The sequence below is a fragment of the Canis lupus genome, chromosome 7, assembly GCF_003254725.2.
Source record: "Canis lupus dingo isolate Sandy chromosome 7, ASM325472v2, whole genome shotgun sequence".
NCBI lineage: Eukaryota > Metazoa > Chordata > Mammalia > Carnivora > Canidae > Canis > Canis lupus.
The window spans coordinates 34,392,861-34,412,412 of NC_064249.1; the positions used below are offsets into that span (position 1 = coordinate 34,392,861).

General features: G+C 35.8%; 1 protein-coding gene across 10 annotated transcripts in view; it reads right to left on the bottom strand.

The window, feature by feature from the left end:
* The window catches only part of AKT3 (AKT serine/threonine kinase 3), a 309,052-nt gene that overhangs the window by 82,035 nt on the left and 207,465 nt on the right, over nt 1–19,552 (bottom strand). For 8 of the 10 annotated variants that reach the window (XM_025430554.3, XM_025430551.3, XM_049112398.1 and 5 more), the window contains 2 exons: nt 13,288–13,353; nt 11,860–11,928 (listed from right to left, as the gene is read on the bottom strand). In XM_025430554.3, coding sequence (XP_025286339.1) covers nt 11,860–11,928; nt 13,288–13,353 — 135 coding nt within the window. The remainder of the gene's footprint in view (nt 1–11,859; nt 11,929–13,287; nt 13,354–19,552) is intronic. The other 2 variants (XM_025430550.3, XM_049112397.1) reach the window with 1 other exon arrangement.

The following is a 19,552-nucleotide window of genomic DNA, read 5'->3' on the forward strand; positions in this document are numbered from 1 at the left end:
TCCCATTACTATCTATCACAATAGGCATTAACTTTTAATAGATTTATTTATTTTACAGAGATACAGAGTGTATGTGGGGAAGGGCAGAGGGACAGAATCTCAAGCAGACTCCTGGTTGAGCACGGAGCCCTTACACGGGGCTGTATCCCATGACCTTGAGATTACCACCTGAGCTAAAACCAAGAGTTGGATGTTTTACTGACTACACCACCCAGGCGCCCCACGAGAAGCACTATTTTTGAGTACTGCTACTTGTTGGGTACTGTACCAAGTGACTTACATGCATAGTCCTCAAAACACTCTTATAAAATAGATAAAATTATTATCTGCATTCAGAAATGAGAAAACTAAGGCTTAGAGATGTTATAAAATTTGCCCAGCATCACATAGCTATTAAGTGGTAAAGTTGAGATTCAAACTTAGGTGGTCTCTAAAGCATATCATCTATTTATCATGCTAAAATTATAGTTTCTATTAATTTGAGATGATACATGTATAAATTATTCTAGTAAGAAGAAATTTCATAAATTTCCTTCATAATTGCATAATATGAACTACGTAAGAGAAAGAACTTGTCATAGAACACAGCTTCTCAAAGTATAGAACAAGAACAGGAATACAGCACATCTCTGTTGAAAGATCAGTACACCTAGAACTGTGACCTACACAGGGTCTCACTCTCAAAAAGCTGCCCTCACCACAGCCTCTGTGCAGGCAGTTCTTCCCCAGTTTCTGCTTCCCCAAATATTTTGCTAGCAAGCCTCAGTCTAAGTGCTACTTCCTCAAACGAGTAACTCAATTTATAGTTAAGTAGGTTCTCCATTATTCTCTCTCATACCACAGGGTTCTGTTCATTGCTATTATAATACATTTATTGAGTTTATTTCACAATATGGCTGTTTTAATCATCCCAGTACACCCTAAGACCAGAACACAATAAGCACTCAATAAACATTTCTGAATGATAAACAAACCTTATTTGGAAAACATACACCTTTAAATAGACCATTGGTCAATGAAAACATGACATGAGAAATTAGTAAATTTAGGAAAAGAACAGTTCTAACAAATAAAAAACATGAGAATACATATGTAAAATATGCTATATTCATATGTAAGTACAATATAAAATTGGTTTCTACAGGTTAGTTTATACATTAAAATTTTATATTAGTAAAGAAAAAAGGTTTAAATAAATGCTTTAAGTTTCCATATTATGAAACAAGGGTAAGAAAAGCAAATTAAATCAAAGTAGCCAGAAGGAAGGAAATAATAAAGAGTAAAAATCAATGAATAGACAACCCCAAAATAATAGAAAACCAATCGAACCTAGAGCTGAAAATATCCATAAAAATTATTAACCTTTAGGAAGAATGATCAGAAATAAAAAGAGAGAAGACACACACTGCAATATTAAAAGAGAGACATTAACCATTGCTCCCTACAGACACTAATGCAGTAACAACAGAATGTTATTAACAATATTAAGCAAATACCTTAAAAATTTAGATGAACAAATTCTTAGAAAAACATAAACTATCAAAGCTCACTCAAGAAAAAATAAAATGCATGGCTACACACACACACACACACACACACACACACACACATATATATTCTTTTTTCTTTCAATTCATTGTTAAAAACCTTCCTACAAAGAAAATTCTTGGTCCAAAAATTTCAGTGATGAAATCTACCAGAAAACAGAAGAGGCAGCAATGCCTCCCAACTCACTTCAAGAGGTTAGCATTAACTTAAATCCAAACCCTGAGACATTACATGGGATAGGGAAAAAGAGAGACCTAAAGTATATTACTAAGGAACAAATATTTAAAATTTTTAATAAGATTTTAGTAAATTGGATCCAACAAAACATCAAAGGGATAATATCTCATAACTAAGTTGGGTTTATATAAGAAATGCAAAATTGGTTTAACATTAAAAAAATCAACCAACACAATTCAAGATATTAGCAGAATAAAGAAGAAAACTATATGGCCATCAAAATAGATACAGGAAAATCATTTGACAAAATAGTATACTTCATCAGGATTTCTTAAAAATCTCAGCAAACTAGGAATAAGAATAAATAAATTTAAAAAAAAAGTCTCCAACTTGATGAAGGAGGCATCTATGAAAAAACCTACAGCTAACAATATACTTTTTGGTGAAAATATGGATACTTTCACCCTAAAATCATGTATAAGGCAAGAATGTCTGCTCTCACTATGCTGTTTAACACTGTTCTGGAGGTCCTAGGCAATAACAGAAGAAAAATGCATGAGATTAGAAAGAAGAAGTAAAATTCTGCCTCTTCTCACATGATGATCATCTACACAGAGAATGTCAACATATCTCAAAACTTTTTTTAGCAAGAATGCAAAATTCAAGGACAATAAATATCAATGGCATTTCTATATATTATCAACCAACAAATCAAATTTGGAAGACCAATCACTTACAATAACATCAAAAACATAAAACAGTTCAGGATAAATTTAACAAAAAAATGTTCAAGACCTATACACTAAAAACTATATAATATTGTTGAAAAAAATTTAGAAAATCTAAATAATTGGAAAGATATACCATGTTCATGGATCAGAACACAATGTTGTTAATATATCAATTCTCTCTAAATTGATCAATAGTTTAATACAACCTCAGTTAAAAAATAGGAGACATTTACATAGAAATCAACAAGCTAATTCTATAATTTATGTGGAAATATTAAGGAAATAAGGTTGTCAAAAACAATTTTTTTAAAAAGCAAAAGTGGAAGACTTTTAACTTATTGTCATGAAAGTGTTAAAATCAAGTGTGGTAGGTATAAGAATGGATAGATATATAGATTAATGCAACAATACAGAGTCCAGATATCGACCCTCATGTACATGGTCAAATGATTTTTGACCAAGATGTCAGGGTAATGAAAAATATACTGTTTTCAACAAATATGCTGGAACAATTAAATATCTAAATCTAAAACAAAACAAAAAAACCCACTGACTCTAATATAGCACCATATACAAAAATTAACTTGAAATGGATCACAGGCCTAAATGTTAGTATTAAAACTATTCACCCTTTTAGAAGAAAACATGGGAGAAAAATCTTAAATTTGGGTGAGGAAAACATGTTTTAAATTAAACACAAAATGCACAAACCACACACACAATGTATGAAATGTATTTCATCTAATTTTGAAGATTTTACCTTCAAAAGATACTTCTAAAAAAGCCTATCAAAAGAAGATATCCAGGGACACCTGGGTGGCTCGGTGGTTTAGCATCTACTTTAGGCTCAGGTTGTGATCCCGGGGAACTGGAATTGAGTCCTGCATTGGGCTTCCCGCGGGGAGCCTACTTTGCCCTCTGCATATATCTCTGCCTCTCTCTGTCTGTCATAAATAAATAATAAAATCTTTACGAAAGAAAGAAAGAAAGAAAGAAAGAAAGAAAGAAAGAAAGAAAGAAAGAAAGAAAGAAAGAGAAAGAAAGAATCTCCAAGTGGCAAATCAACACAGGAAAAGATGATCAATATCATTAGTTGTTCAGGAAGTTCAAAAAACTACAAAATACCACTACACACCCACCAAAAGGGGTAAAATGTAAGGATTAACCATGTCAAGTGTGGTGACGACGTTAAGTAACATACTAAAAACGCAAAATGCAATTTGGCAGTCTCTTAAGAAGTTGAACAAACATACCAAATGATACAGAAACTGCATTCCTAGATATTTATCCAAGATAACTGAAAATATATGTCCATATGAAGTTTTGTACCAGAATATTCACACTTTTTCATAATAGCCCAAACTGCAAAGAACCCAAATGTCTATCTACTAATGATTGCATAAGCATATTATGATACAACTATGTAATGAAGTAAATCCATAAAAAGAAACAAGCTACTGATATACACAACCATTTTGTGAATTTTTAAAGTATTATGCTAAGTGAAAGATGCAGAACATAAATGACTAAATACTGTGCTTGGAAATTATACTCGGGGGGGGGGGAACGTAGTTATAATTCTTAATATTTAGGTATCGTGTTGAACTGCCCTGTATTTTTTTCTTCAAGGTCACCAATTGTACATATATTGTGTCTTTGGTTTTCTCTCCTTTGTATGCTCACTCTGGATAATCCAACCTTTGTGTGAGAAGCTTAATTACCCTGAAAATGTGGTGCTGTACGATAACCTGGTCAGCTCCTACAGTTCAGTCACCTCATCCGAGATTCCAGAAATGAAAGTAAGTAAGCCTCTTAGATGTTGAGGCTAGTCAAGGCTTTGAATTGTTACCTTAGATGGAGTGATATATTGGTTTAAAGATTTATTTTAGAAAACTAGCCTTGAAATTTATTATAAAAGTATACTAAAATACAGTATATACTAAAGTATACACTAAAAATATTCCCAAATTTATTTTGCCTTCAACTTTATATGTTAAAGTGAATATTATAATGTAACTTTCTTGGCTTAGGAATTTCTGAAAAAGCTTTAGATGAAAGCTATAGAATTCTGATATAACCTACATAATATATTAATAACTAAAACAGCTAAAAAATGAACTCATCAGACTCCTGACAATAAAGATATTTATATACATATAAATTTAGTAAAACTTTCAAAATCATCATTGTGAATATAAAATGATACTTTTAATTTAAAAATCACCCAAATCACACCTCCATAAATTAGTAAGTAGAATTAGAATGATGACTGTCGGCACTTCTGCCTCATGTGAATTTAAAATGAGATGATTTTGGTTCACTGAAGACAAAAATGCCAGCCAAATAATGAAAATCTGAAACAAATATGAGAGGATCTCAAGATTGGCATGAAATTGAAAGGCAAATGAAAAAAATGAAGTGAATTTTATCAAAATAATTAATATAGTGTACCATGGGCTAAGTATAGGCAAGAATAGCGAATAACTGAAAGTGTCAGTTTCATCCATATCATATCCACATAAGTAGAGGACTGTGAAGAATTTAATCAGAAGAGTATACATTTCTACATAGTGATTTTCATTTATGCCCTAATGGATATCTTAACTTCCAATTTCAGCCTGGAGAGGTTTATAGAGGTCCAGAAAGAAATAGGGCTGGGTAAGATCTGGGGGAAGAGTCCTAAGTAGAGGCATTCTTGTTTTTTATTATTATTAGCTTTTAAAGAATTTTATTTTTAAGTAATCTCTACTCCCAATGTGGGTCTCAAACTCGCAATCCCAAGATCAAGAGTCACACTCTACCAACTGAGCCAGTCACATGCCCCTACGTAGAGGCATTTTAAACCAACCACCACCATCTTAGTCGGTTTTCAGTTTACTTTTTCTTTTTTTCCCAGAATATTTTTCTCCTTATGTAAATTTTTTTTTTAATGATTTTATTTATTCTTGAGAGAGAGAGGCAGAGATACAGGCAGATGGAGAAGCAGGCTCCATGCAGGGAGTCCTATGTGGGATCATGACCTGAGGCTAAGGCAGAAGCTTAACTGTGAGGGTGAGCTTTAACTACAGGCGTCCCTTCTTATGTAAATTTGTAAATTTAATACCTAAGCTACCAAAAGAGAGTTGATCTGGGTATGTTAGGAGCAGTGTTACTGGTCACATTACTCAGGTGCTTTTATAATTTGTTCTTCAGATGCTGGATGACTGTTTATCCAAGGCTGCCCTGAATTCATTGTCAAACCTTGAGATCCAAACCAAGTGTTGTACGTTCCATTCTATTGCCAAGGTTCACACCTTGCATCAACCCAAGAAAAAGGAAAAATCCATGCTTCTGATTAGGAGCTAGTATTTGTCAAATCCAATGCACTTTTTTCAATTGTTATCTTGCAGGATTCACTCTACAAAGTAATACTTCATATACCATACTCAGCTTCACAGGCTTCTCTTGCCTGGGTCCTTTTGCCAAGAAGCTCCTTAGGCTTCTTTCAACACCAACAACCCTACTGTTGGTATCTCCAGGCACCATTCTTGGCCACTAATGTTCTAACTTTACATACTTTTCTCACATTGGACATTTCTTCCCTTCTTTGGTTTTAGCACTCCTGATGAAGCCTATTTGTATATTTGACCTAACTCTACCTCCCTGTTAGCCCCACTAGGTACCTCAAATATAAGATAATCACACTAGAATTCATTCTTAATCCTGTGTTTCCTGATTTTTTGAACAGTCCAGTATCCACACAATTCCCCCCAAGCAGTAAACAGGAAACTGTGACATTTTTCTCTTTCCATTTAGTCATTAAATCCTGGAAATTCTAGGGGCACTTGGTGGCTCAATCATTTGAGCATCTGACTTGGTTTTAGCTCACGTCATGATCTCATGGGTGGTGGGATCAAGCCCCATGTTGGGCTCCATGCTCAGCACAGAGTTTGCTTGGGATTCTCTCTCTTCTCCCTCTGCCCACCCCCCTACCACCCCTCAACAGCACACTATCTCTTCTCTCTAAAATAAATAAGTAAATCTTTAAAAATCAATCAGTCCTGGAAATTCTAGTACCTAAACATGATTAGAATTTTATTCCTTCTAATATTGCTTCAGTTAATGACCCTATAAGTTTATAAATGGATTACTAAAAACCTAAATACAGTATCCTCTCAAGTATTTTCCTGGTTCCCAATTCTGTCTTCTTCAATCCAAGTTTCATATTGCTACAAAATATTCTTTCTGAAAGATTTTCTTACAGAAATCCTTCCATGATGGTCCACTGTCTTCAGGATAAAATCTAAATTACTTGGGAGAGAAAATCTATCCTAATACGATGCTATTTGTTCAGAATCTTCTGGCTTTCTTCTGCAGGACTTTGTGCGTCACCAATACACTGTATTATATAGCCGGGCAGGTGGTGGAGGATTGGCATATTCCTGCACATTCCACATATTTTGTTTCCTCTGTACAGAAATGTGCTCCTTTTCATTCATAGTGATCGAACTTATAGTTAAACTAAAGTCTTAGCTTAGCAATCACTTGAGGAAGGGTTTCATTTCCTACCTGGCATCTTCCCCCTTTCTCTTCTCTCTTCCTTTTTGGATTGATTCCAGTGCCCATTCTCTGTATCCCACAATAAGCAGTGTTATCATAGCAATAATGACACTATAAAGTACATGCATATTCTCTTGTCTATAACCCCAATTAGATGGTTATCTTTTAAAAGAGAGTACTATGTTTTCCTTATTTCTGCATCTGCTGAGGTCCAGTCGATGGTACTTACTCATTAAATATTTAATAGGCAAATGGACTATAATGGAATAGGTTCTAAAGTTCATACATAAATTATCGAGTATAATCAAAATCATTCTTGAAAATTCCTGAGGAAGGTATTACACTGCAGACCCAACATATTGTCTCAATATAGTTAAGCCCAGCAATTCTTCCTCCAGCGCTGAAATACCACAGTTTCTTTAGACGGATATCTGTAGTTACAATGCGCTTAATGACAATGATTTATGAAAACTATGTATTTTTAAACATCAGAGTTTATGTCCCATGAAACTCAGTGGGTGGCAAGTAGAAACTGACATAGAGTAAAATAGCAAATTTATTTCTCATCTTAAGGTGACTCTGTGAACACAGTTATTGAGAAGAACGGCAGAATCACCATTTCCTTCTTTCCTTCCTCCATTCCTTTCTAACTGTATCTATCTATTTATCGATTTTTTTACACCAATATCCTCTCTCAATCCACTTCCATCAAGATTATTTAGTGCTTTAAGCAACACTGGCAAACACAGGGACAATAAAAAGCATGGCCATGAGCATGCTACATTCCATGCAGTCTTGTAGTCTGTTTTATGTATATTTCATGATAAACATTCCAGAACACAGGCTAAAAGGAGACTATTGCTAATTAAAAATCAAGACAAGCATGAATTAAGTAAAAATTGTGCTAGATATAATTACTTAAATAGGCCCACTGAATAAGCCCACCTCAGGGCAGTGGTTGGATATAAAGAGATTTGAGGATGCTGCCCTTTTGGTGAGCAACATTTTATCAGAGCTTCATTTTCTTTCCTTCTTTCTTTTTTTAAGAAAACGTTTTATTTATTTATTTGAGAGACAGAGAGAGAGAGGAGGAACACAGGGAGAAGGACAAGCAGACTCTCCGCTGAGCATAGAGCCCAACACACAGGGTTCGATCCTACACTGCAATATCATGACTTGAGCCAAAATCCAGAGTTGGAAATTTAAGTGACTGAGCCACCTAGGCACTCCCAGAGCTTCTTTTTCAACAGGCCGGGCATCTCCTACCCACAGTTCTTAGATGCCACCCAGAGTTTCCCCACAGGGTAACTTATGGACTGTGTGAGCTTATGGCTTCCCTTACTTTACCTCTATTTCAACCTTATTTCCAAACATAAGTACCATTTTTAGTGGTTTTTTTCTATAGCAATGGAGTTTTCTAAATTTCTAGGAAGCATCCCTGGGCAGAATAAATGTCACAATGAACCTAAAGCAAAATCAAAATCAAGTAAGTCACAAGAAAGATATAGTGAACATAGATTTCCTTTGCAGAAATGATACATTTAAGAACAGAAATAATCACATTAAGTTTCAAGAACTAAATAACTGTTAGTATTCATAAAGTACATTCAAAAGTACATCTAAACTGTATTTAAAAGTGTATCTGATAACTAAAAAGTGTATCTGATAATTTTTTAAAAGAAAGAAAAATTGGGAAATTATATATATAAAACTTTCATTTTTACTAATATACATATTACTATATACATATACATATATATATATGGCAATGCTGTGATTATGATCCAAGCACTTGAAAATTACAGACCACATACAGAATCAGTTCACCTGCTGCAATCCATTAAATAATTTAGTCTTTATCTATAACATATTCTCACAACAGAAATTCTGAAAAAAGAGAGAAATAATGTAGGAGTTTCAGTGCTAAAGAAAACCATCTGGCTAGTCTGAAAATCTGCTTTTGTGTGTAAAATTTTTTCAACAATTATCATTTAATTAATCTCAGAAGTACTCTAGGTTTAGAACGAGAGTGTGGGTGCAGCAGGCCCCCCCAGGAGGCTTCCCACCACACAGACCCTCTTCCCTCCTGTGAAGTCCTGTGTTTCTTCATCTGTAGTTCTGATATAAGCAATAATTATCACTTTACACTTAGTGTGGGCTTTGTACCTTATCTCCCCCACCTGACTATAAACTCTTTGAGGGTAAGATCCAGGTTTAATTCAGATTTTATATCCCATATTACCTACTAGAGTGACTTGCACAAAACCTCAAAAAATGCCTATTTTATAAAGACACTCAAAGATACTCCCTCCTGAAAAAAACATTTTCAAGTTTTTTCCCAAAATAAACTATGTAGTACATTACTTTCTATTTTTCTTCCTACTTGTCAGCAGTTTCCAGTTTAAACGTCCCTGTTGATCCTTGCTCCAGAGAGAATTTATTCATCCATTCACTTAATTTATTCACTCAAACAACCCAATAAATTATTTGTCTAGTTCCTACTTTGCCAGGTAGTGTGTAAGGTGCTGGGGTTATACCAGCAAAAAAGCCCTTAAGGAGCACACAGAGTCTAGCAGGAAGGATACACAAGTAAATAGGTAATTTTAAAACAAAGTGATAATTGTTATTAACAGGTGTAAATGTATGACACTGTGTAAGACTATTTCTATAATTTAAGAGTATTTCTCCAAGTTTTTGTTTGTAATTTATCATTTTTCTGATATTATGGTCTTCCCTGGTCATGTATCTATCCATCCGTCCACATTGGTCCATCTAACTTCCTTCCTTCATTTTTTAAATATGTATCTGTGGTACAAAATACACAAACTGCTCAAGAACACATAATTTAAAAAGTTGTCTTTCTCACACTGTCCCCAGCCATTTGTCTTATCTTCCCAAAGGTACACACTAATGATCAGTGCATACCTGCAGAGACAGTCAACGCATACACAGAAACATGTATCACACGCACATGGTCCTAGTTTCTTTTAACTATTACAATGGTGGCATGCTTTATCCTCTCCATCTTGTCTCTTTCACTTCAGAATGTATCTTAGAAGTCATTCCCTATTAGCCCACATTGGGCTACCTTCATTCTTTTTAATGGATATAAAGTATTCCACTGCGTGGATACAACACAATTAATTTAGGCAGTCTCCTTACCGAATGCTTATCTAAGGTTCTACAAATGCTGCAATGAATCTATTTATCCATGTATCATTCTGTGGTGTATCTCTGAATACGTCTGTAGAATAAATTCCTGGAAGTGAAACTGCTGGCTCCAAAAATAATGAGCACTTTTTATGTCGACAGATACTAATGTAGAGGATTCAACCATTTAATTCCCCATAAAATGGGAAATATCCACCCTCATAACATAAATTATAATCCCTATAAAAAAATGACTCCCTAATCTGTACCCACAGTTCTGACTCCCCACTTACTCTCTCTGATGTTCTCACGTTCTTTCCACATACACATTTCCTAGGAACCTTAGGGAAAACCACCACATTTATAATCTTACCCTTAACATATTCTTTGTTTAAGTACACTGTATTTGTTATCCCCAATTCCAACCCAAAGCCACTTTTGATCCTTCTCTCTTTCTACCCATACCCAATTCACTGGTCATGAAGATGGACCAATCCTGTGCCATTCTATGATGTTCACCTTCTCTGTATTTTCTCAGACACCTCTGAGTCCAATGCCTGGATTATTCTCCTCCAGCCACTCAAGTGCCTCCAGTCCTGTGCTCACCCTGGTGATTCTGTTCACGTGATCCTCTCTCTGCCTGAAGTATCTCAAGTCAGTTCCCCTACTGAGATCTCAGTAAGAATCAAAGGTCTACCCTTAATGCCAAATCACCCACAAAGCATCTTCTTTTTTTTATTTTCATAAAGTACTTTCTAATATGAATTTATGAACACTTAGGTCTTTCACTATATATGTTCTAATTTATAGTACACTTACAACGTAAATTACAAACTCCTTCATAGAAAGGATCATGTCTTAGCACATTCTGATAAACCCACACTGCCTTGGCATTTAAAATGTGATTATCAAATGAATGAATGCATTTTTGCAATTAATTCCTATAAGTCATATAATTCTACAGGAGAAAATATTCCACAGAGGATATTTAATCCACTTATTTTTGAAAAATAAGACTATTTTAAAGTCTGTGACATACAATCAATCCCCTGCTTAATAATTATATTTATTTCAGAAAACCCACAATGTGAAATATTTCCAGTTAAGTGTGCCAGTAAATTATAAATTTCCCTCACAATCCAAAATGGGGAGGACAAAGGACAGGGAACAAAGAGGTGAGATGTACCACTACGCTGACTGCATTTCTCTTCAAAGCTACAAAAACCTTTCAAATCTCTTAAATATAGTCAAAGTTATTCTAACTACTATGTAAAAGAAGAGAGAACTAGCCATGACGTGCCTATGGACTATTGCTCAAGTGAGTTTAAAATGGGCTAAATCTTTTACCAATTTCACAAACACTTGAAAAGAACTTTGCAAAGCATCATAAATCCTGTATTTCCAGGTTTCAAAGTTAAATAACACGATTTCCAAAAGCACATTTGTGATAAAATATTTTACATTTAAAAAACATAGGGAAAAAAAGAATATAATTATGCTTTCCAATATGTAAAAGCAGTCATAAAAAAATTAGTGATCATTATGTTTCATTATAAATGATTCAGCTCCCATCTACCCAGTGGTAGATGGAGCTACACAAATCCTTGCCAGGAAGAAGAGAACTATTACATTATAACTTATATCTTCAATAATTAAAGAAATGATGACAATACTACCATGCATATTCAAGTGGTGGATTTACTTCTTGACTCACCTCTCCCCCATTAACATATTCCATCACAAAACACAAACGGTCTTTTGTCTGGAAGGAATATTTCAAGGACTTGAAATGAAAAAGAAAAAATGTTACATTATAATCCAGAATTCTTATAACGATACCAAAATAGAATACTTAGAAACAGTAAGCTCCAGGGATGAAATGAATTGTTCTTGTCCTGACGAGTCTATTTAACTCCTTAAAAGTGTTAAGAGTTTGGAAGAACACAAAACAAATTTTGTTTAGATCAGCACTGGCTATTGTTAGGGAAAAAGTTAAAATTAAAATTTTAAGTAAAAATACACTTAGTAATTGTGATGAGCACCTGTCAATATATTGTGCTATTTGCAACTGTATTAGTTCCTGAGGTCCTCACCCTCAGGATCTTCAAGTGAGGAAGTCTAAGGAATACAACTGGAGTAGCTATGCTCCTGCTCCTAATACAGTTTCAACACTGCTTTTTGCATACTGGGTGCAGAACATGAGTGAATTCAACAGAGCTGTTTCATTTAACTGTATAAGTTATAAAGGTATCAGAACTTTAGAGCTATCTTAATACACTGGACAACAGACTGACAGCAATGTAACAAAGTAAGCCTAGGTATGTAACTATTCTTCTGAAAAAACTCCTACTACATAATCCTAAATCTCTAAAAGGCTCCTCCTTTGGAACATCTACCTGTTACTTCTTTTTCCTCTTTCTTTTCTACGAGTTATTTTTCATCTTAATATACTTCTTTAGAACCAGAACAAATTATGTCTCTATTATAAGCAATCTAAGTACAGGCCTAAAAAAATTAGTTCTTTCAAAACAAGTAATATGCATGTAAGTCACTGTTTACACTTTGTCCAGTCAAGAAAAACATCATGACTTATCCTATCTTTAATTTTTGTATTCAGGATTCCTGTTTCTTCAAGTACTCTCTACCTATGGGAGGTTTCAATTTCTATGAAAAATATTCAGTAAAGATTTTCTGCCTTTCATATCTGGAGACAATGTTGCTTGATCATTGAAATATGTATCAGAAGCCATTAAGCAGAGGAAACACAAAATCCTTACATTTGATACTAAGAATTTCTTGTAAGTCTACCATTTTCTCAGTGGTCTCTGTATATTTGCTCTATGGTTTTTTGTTTTTTAAGGCAGTGACATTCATGGGGGGAAAAAGTTTCAGAAAAGTAATGGCCATGTAAGAGGAGGATCACAAACACACACATATTGTAAACTTCAGCCATACACTGCAATCATTCGAAAGAAATACGACCTAGAGTCTGTCTACAAAGAAAATGGCATACGTAGACAAATGAGATTTTTCATGGCTTAGTTTTGCAATAACACTCTTGTGAATGTAAGTATCAGATGAGTACACCTGCCCTCCCTTGAACGTAAAGGTCAGGTGAGCGCACCTGGCCTCAGTCACTTACTGTTAAAAAGGGGTGTCGAGTGTTCTTTAACACTCTGCTTTCCGTTAGAGTATGTGCCACTTCATCCTACAAAAGAAAAAGGTAAACCTTTAATATATGGACTAAGCACCAGCAATAGAAAATATTCACTATTTCTCTAAGACCAGAAGAGGTTAAACCCAGAGACAAAAAAATCAGATGGCTGTGAGGTGTAATAAACACATATACACTCATAGTTAATCAAAGTATATTGATAATCATATAAAAGTCACCAAAAAGTTATCAGGGACACAGGTGATTGAATAGTGAACCTTTCTCCTTTGAGGCAATGCCTTAGCAGCTAACATTCAGGCATGGAGTAGTTAATATTCCCATGTTTGTAGTATATTTTATTCAGGAGGATATAAAGGATGTATTTCAGTAAAGAACATAGAATTTCTAAGTCTCCTACTTAAAAGAAAAAATCAGTTCCTGAAAATAGGAACACAGAATATACAGATAAGATTTAATTATCAACTATACATTTTACAAATAGCAACAGAATATAAAATTTGTATATTTTTGTTTGTGGCTTTTTAACATGCTTCTTAAAAAAAAGTTACAACCTACTTAGGTGACAATTTTAAAAATCTGGGTTTATTTCAAACCAAAAATAAGTGTATTTCCCCAATCTTGTACATAAATCTCATCTTGACATCAAAATGAACTAGGAGAGATTTTCTTCAACATATGGAAAACTGGAAGAATGTTTCATATTTCAAAAATAACAGCATCTTAAAGAAGAAAGGAAAGGAAGACACTGCTGAAATTAATACAGCTGGTCTCTCTGGTCTCTGCCTCCAGCAAGAGCCTAAACAAGGCTCTTGCTGGATTAATGTCTCCACACTGTCAGCAAATCACAATTAAATTATAAGTAAGATGTGGAGAGCAAAACATTGGGTCACTACATTATATTTATCATCTGACCTTAATCAGACCTAGAAGATAAATGAGAAATAAATTGATCAAAAATGCTAAGCCCCGGAAGCCATTCCAAGAGGGCAGAACCAGCTTCATCTGAACAAGCCAAGTGTTATTTACAACACAGAGTTTAAAACTAATAGTGAAACAAAGTATGGGTATGAAACCACTCCTGAATTATCTGTTTAATAAAAATTAGAATTAAGTGCTCAAACAATTCAAAAGCCTCTGTCAGTCACAGTTTCTAAACTAATTAGAACAGCACACATCTTAATGCAAACTAAATCAGAAGCAGAAATGAGAGCATGACTTACTGATTTCTGACACCCACAGTGCCTAGCATCGTGGTTAGCACACAATAGACAATAAATGTTTGTTGAACTGAACTGTTTATCACAGGAATAAATTCCAGATGTCAGGAGTGTATGACTCCATTAAATCAATCACCCATTCCCTCCACAAATATGCAACCAAACCTACTGGGTGCAAATAGGGCCCTGAACAACAACAACAAAAAAACAAAAGGATCTCTGCCCTCAGGGAACTTTCTGTCTCTCTACACAGATGGTGATCAATGCTAAGGGGGAAAAAATGGAGCCAGGGCTATTGCAGTTTAGGAGCATCTTGTAATGAACATGAAATACATACGGAAGCATTACACAAGTGGCTACTTTGTGACAAACACAACCAAATTTACATACGGAAGCATTACACAAGTGGCTACTTTGTGACAAACACAACCAAATTCATTAAAAACCAAAACCCTTGATGGGCACTTAAATGCTAATGACAGTGCAGGTATAAAGTGGTAAAAAAAAAAAAGACACAATCTCTCTGCTCATGGAGTCACAAGCTAGTGGAGAAGACATAACAGATGGGTAAATATCCAACTTCAAATAAATTACTAATTCTGATGACTGACATTAAGAAAAAATGGGGGAATCTATGATCATAAATGGCATAATGAAAGAAAACTAACATTATTGAAAGACTATATAGGGTGGGTAATGTGATGATGTGGGAGGCAAGGGTGTGACATAATCTAATATCTATTTTTAAAAGTTTACGCAGGCTCCTCTGAGTAGAAGGACAACAAAAATAGCAAGGATCAAGCAGAAACAACAAGGAGTCCAAGAGAGAAACCAGGATGGGTTAGACTACTGTGTTATCAGTAGGAGCAGGAAAAAAGGGGGACCATTTTGAAATCTTTTTGAGATATAAAACTAACAGTCATAATTCAAAAGTTACCTGCCTCTACCATGAGCGTGACTCAAAAGAAACATCTCTTTGCAGGCAGTCAGAAGAAGATTCACAGAAGAGATAACATTTCTGCAGGTTATGCTTGAGGACGCTAAGTGGCTGGAAGCAGCCAGCCAGGAAAAGACTACAGAAAGGTAAGTGTGAAACCCATCTGAAACCAGAAAAGATATTCTAATACTTCAGAAAATATTTCCAGAGGGTAGTTCATTCTGTTTTTTATTTTTAAGGATTTATTTACTTATTTGAGTCAGAGAGAGTGAGTGAGTGAGTGGGGCGGGGGAGAGAGGGAGAAGCAGACTCCGCTAAGTACAGAGTCTTACAGGACGGGTGTTCAATACCATGTCCCTGAGATCTCGACCTGAGCCAAAATCGAGTTCAAAGCTTAACCATTTAACCGACTAAGCCACCAGGTACCCCCATCTATTTTTTAAAATAAGCCTACCACATACAATAGCTATTTTTATAAATCACTTTGTAAGTTTCAGGATAGAAGATTAGTTTTTTCCTAAATTCTGCAATCTGCCTAACCACAGAGAAGAAGCCAAGGCAAGATATATGGCAACAAATGCTAAACCAATATTTATCATAAGAATGTGAACAGAATTAATACCATGTACATATCTTTCAAATGTTAAAATGTATTTTTTACCATATTTTACATATGATCAGATTAGAATTCTTCCCCCTTAATGCAGATTTAATAGTACTATACTTCACATACTAATTAGTTTCTGCTATGAAGATAAGGTATGCATCAGCTAAAAAGTAAACACAGATGCCAATAATTTTTAATTACAGTTAAAAGCAATATGTCAAAACAAAAAGTTAAAAATAACAGTGATAAAACTTAGTGGCTAAAACAATGTGATGCCTTTCAAAAAATCCACTCGTTGATCAGGACTATAAATGAAGGGGGCTAAAAATGCTTGAGTGTACAATAGAAGTCTAATGTTTTAATGAAAAAGCTTCTGAAAATCAGTTTCATGTATATTCACCCACGGCAAAATAGTAACTAATGAATTTTAAATCTAATTTCTCTCATAGGAATAGGATTTTATTTCTTGAGGACATGAGGCAGAGAAAAGTTCTTCTCACATTTATTTTCCCAATCATCTCCAATTTACCACTCCCTTCTACTGCAGATGGTCTAAAATTCTGCCTTCATTTGCCTCCTCCTGCCCCGTACTGTCGAGCAGTTGTTGGGTATTTCATGAGGGGTCAGGAGTAGGACATGGCAGAGAACTGAACGAAGAGATCTCTAACCCGCTGGCCAGGGACAAGGGATTCAGGTCCCTTCACCCCTATACCAATTCAGCAAGGTAGGCTTTCTTATTCCCATTCTGCATAAAGAAACTGAGGTGCCGAGAAATTAACCTGTTCAGGCTGCAGTGAAAGAGTCAGTACTGATTCCACATCTAAGGCCCATGTTAGGGTCACTTCTGCTCCACACCACTGCCTCCCATTCAAGTGCTCAGTATCTCCTTAACTGGGCACAATCACTCTGTTCACAGTATTTTCTCCAACTTGAATGCAAGACTTTAATGACCTGCTCTATCAGAAGCCAGTTGAAATCAAGATATGGCAAGTTCAAAGCACTTCCTTCCTCCCTCCATCAGAGCAATAACAAAGACCCAGAAGGGGAGGAGGCAGGTGGGAAATAACCAGAATAGGGCAGAGAGGTCTGTGCTCCATTTCATTTACTCTCAACTAAACCATGGGCACTCCCACGTTATGTACTTCTTCTGTCTTGACACCATAGGTTAGCAATCTATACATTTTTTTCCCCATAGGAAAGACATAACACATTTTAAGCTCTAAATTTGGGGTCCTAACTTCCTCTTTTCAAAACTAGGGCACTGCCCAGATCAGCCCTGTCCTGCTCTCCCACTCTCCAGGCACCACACTGTCTTCTCACTGTTCCTTAACTACTATTTCTCTTTTCTTTATGATTTTTTTTCACTTTGATGCAGAGAATGAAAGCACAGTTGTCCTCGGTTGTCTATGAACACTACATTATCTTTCTCAAGGATAGTCATTTGATACTTTGTTCTTGATCCTCTTGTTCCAAATATTGCTTGGATGGAGGGCTATGTGGGCTCCTCTGACTTTGATAATGATATAATCACTTGGGAACCTAGTCTTTCTTAAATTGTACAGTATGCTGCTTGTTTATCCTGCCCCCTATTTGCACTGCATTCTTTTCTTCTACCCCTTTGAATTCCCAATATTGGAATAAACCAGTCTCTACCTTCTCACCTTTCTATCCCACATCTAAAGGGTTAAGAAATCACATAAACATACTGACTAGAACCATTACAATTTCCTCTTCAATCTCAGCTGAATCTTCAGAGGATTCTTTTACTTGTCACTCTTCCAGTCCTTATTATAGTGCTCTTAAAACGTTCCCAGGGCTACTACCATGCCTGGTACGTCTGCTACTTACACCTGTCAAGCTACTGAGCTGGGACAGAGGCCCAGGTCTGTCACTTTCAAGTCTAGGAGCTTCTCATTAAGTTTCTCTCTTTATCTCAATTTTGCTCCCACATACTTTCAAAATGTGATCTACTTTCTTTGCAGAGTATTAGTCATTAATAACATTTGATACGTTTGATGACGCATTCCTCCTGAAGACCTCTTCTCTTGATTTTTTTCTTTTTTTTTTTTTTAAAGATTTTTATTTATTTATTCATGAGAAACACAGAGAGCAAGAGGCAGAGATAGAGGCAGAGGGAGAAGTAGGCTCCATGCAGGGAGACTGATGTGGGACTCGATCCCGGGACTCCAGGATCACTCCCCGGGCCGAAGGCAGGCGCCAAACCACTGAGCCACCCAGGGATCCCTTCTCTTGGTTTCTAGAACATCACAATCTCTTACTTCCCTCATCAGTAGTTCCATTTTCTCAAACTTTTACTGTTTCCTTATCTCTGAATCCTTATTCTAGGAGTACCCTCCCAAGAACTCAGTCCTCAGATGTCTTGCCTTCACTATGATTCCAAACAGTCTCTATGGTGATGGACTTCCAAACAGATCCTTCACCCCCCAAAACGCCTGTTTGCCATCGATGTCTAGTAGAGGACTTAAACTTGGATGTGTAACAGAAACATCATATTTGGCATCCAAAACCTAATTTCTAGGGGTGCTTGGGTGGCTCAGTCGTTAAGCATCTGCCTTTCGCTCAGGTCATGATCTTGAGGGCCTGGGATCCACCCTGCATCAGGCTCCATGCAGGGAGTCTGCTTCTCCCAACTGCCCCTCCCCTGCTCATGCTCTCTCTCCCTCAAAATAAATAAATGAAATATATTAAAAAACCCACAAAAAGACAAACCTAATTTCTAATCTGCCATCAAAAAGCTTTGTTTCCCTCACAAAACAAACAAAGCAAATAAAAATCTCCATTGCTGAGAATGGCAATACCATCCTTGCAGTTGCTCAGGCCAAAACCAGGCACTGATCCTCAACCCTTTTCTCTCACACCCTACATTCAACCTGTCAGGAATCTGTTGGCTCGGCATCAAAATACAACCAGGATCTGAATGTGTCTTTCCACCTCTATTGATACTACCCTGATGCATGCCACGAGTATCATTTATCAAGATTATTGCAATTAACTCCTAGCAAACTCCCTGCTTCCTACCCACCGTCTATTTTCAACTCTACAACAGAAGAGATGCTCTTAAAATGAAAACCAGATGATGTTACACTACTTAAAAATTTCCAGTGGCTTCTTACTTATCTAAAGTAAAACCTAATATTCTTATGACAGCTGCAAGTACCTACACAATCCTATCCTCTTCTTACCCATGCAAGTCACGGTAGACTCCTAGCTTAGTCTGAGAACATATTACTTATGCTGCTTGTTCGGGGCCTTTTCAACTGTGAAGCCCTCCGTCTGCAGCAACTCTCTCCTCCAAAATACCTCAAAGGCTTGCTTCCTCAACCCCGTCAAATGCTCACTGAAATTTTACCGTAATGGTGAGGCCTTCTGTGATTACTCTATTTAAAACTGCAAAACCCACAAACATCACTCCTCATTTCCCTGCCCTATTTTATTGTTCTCCATTAGTAT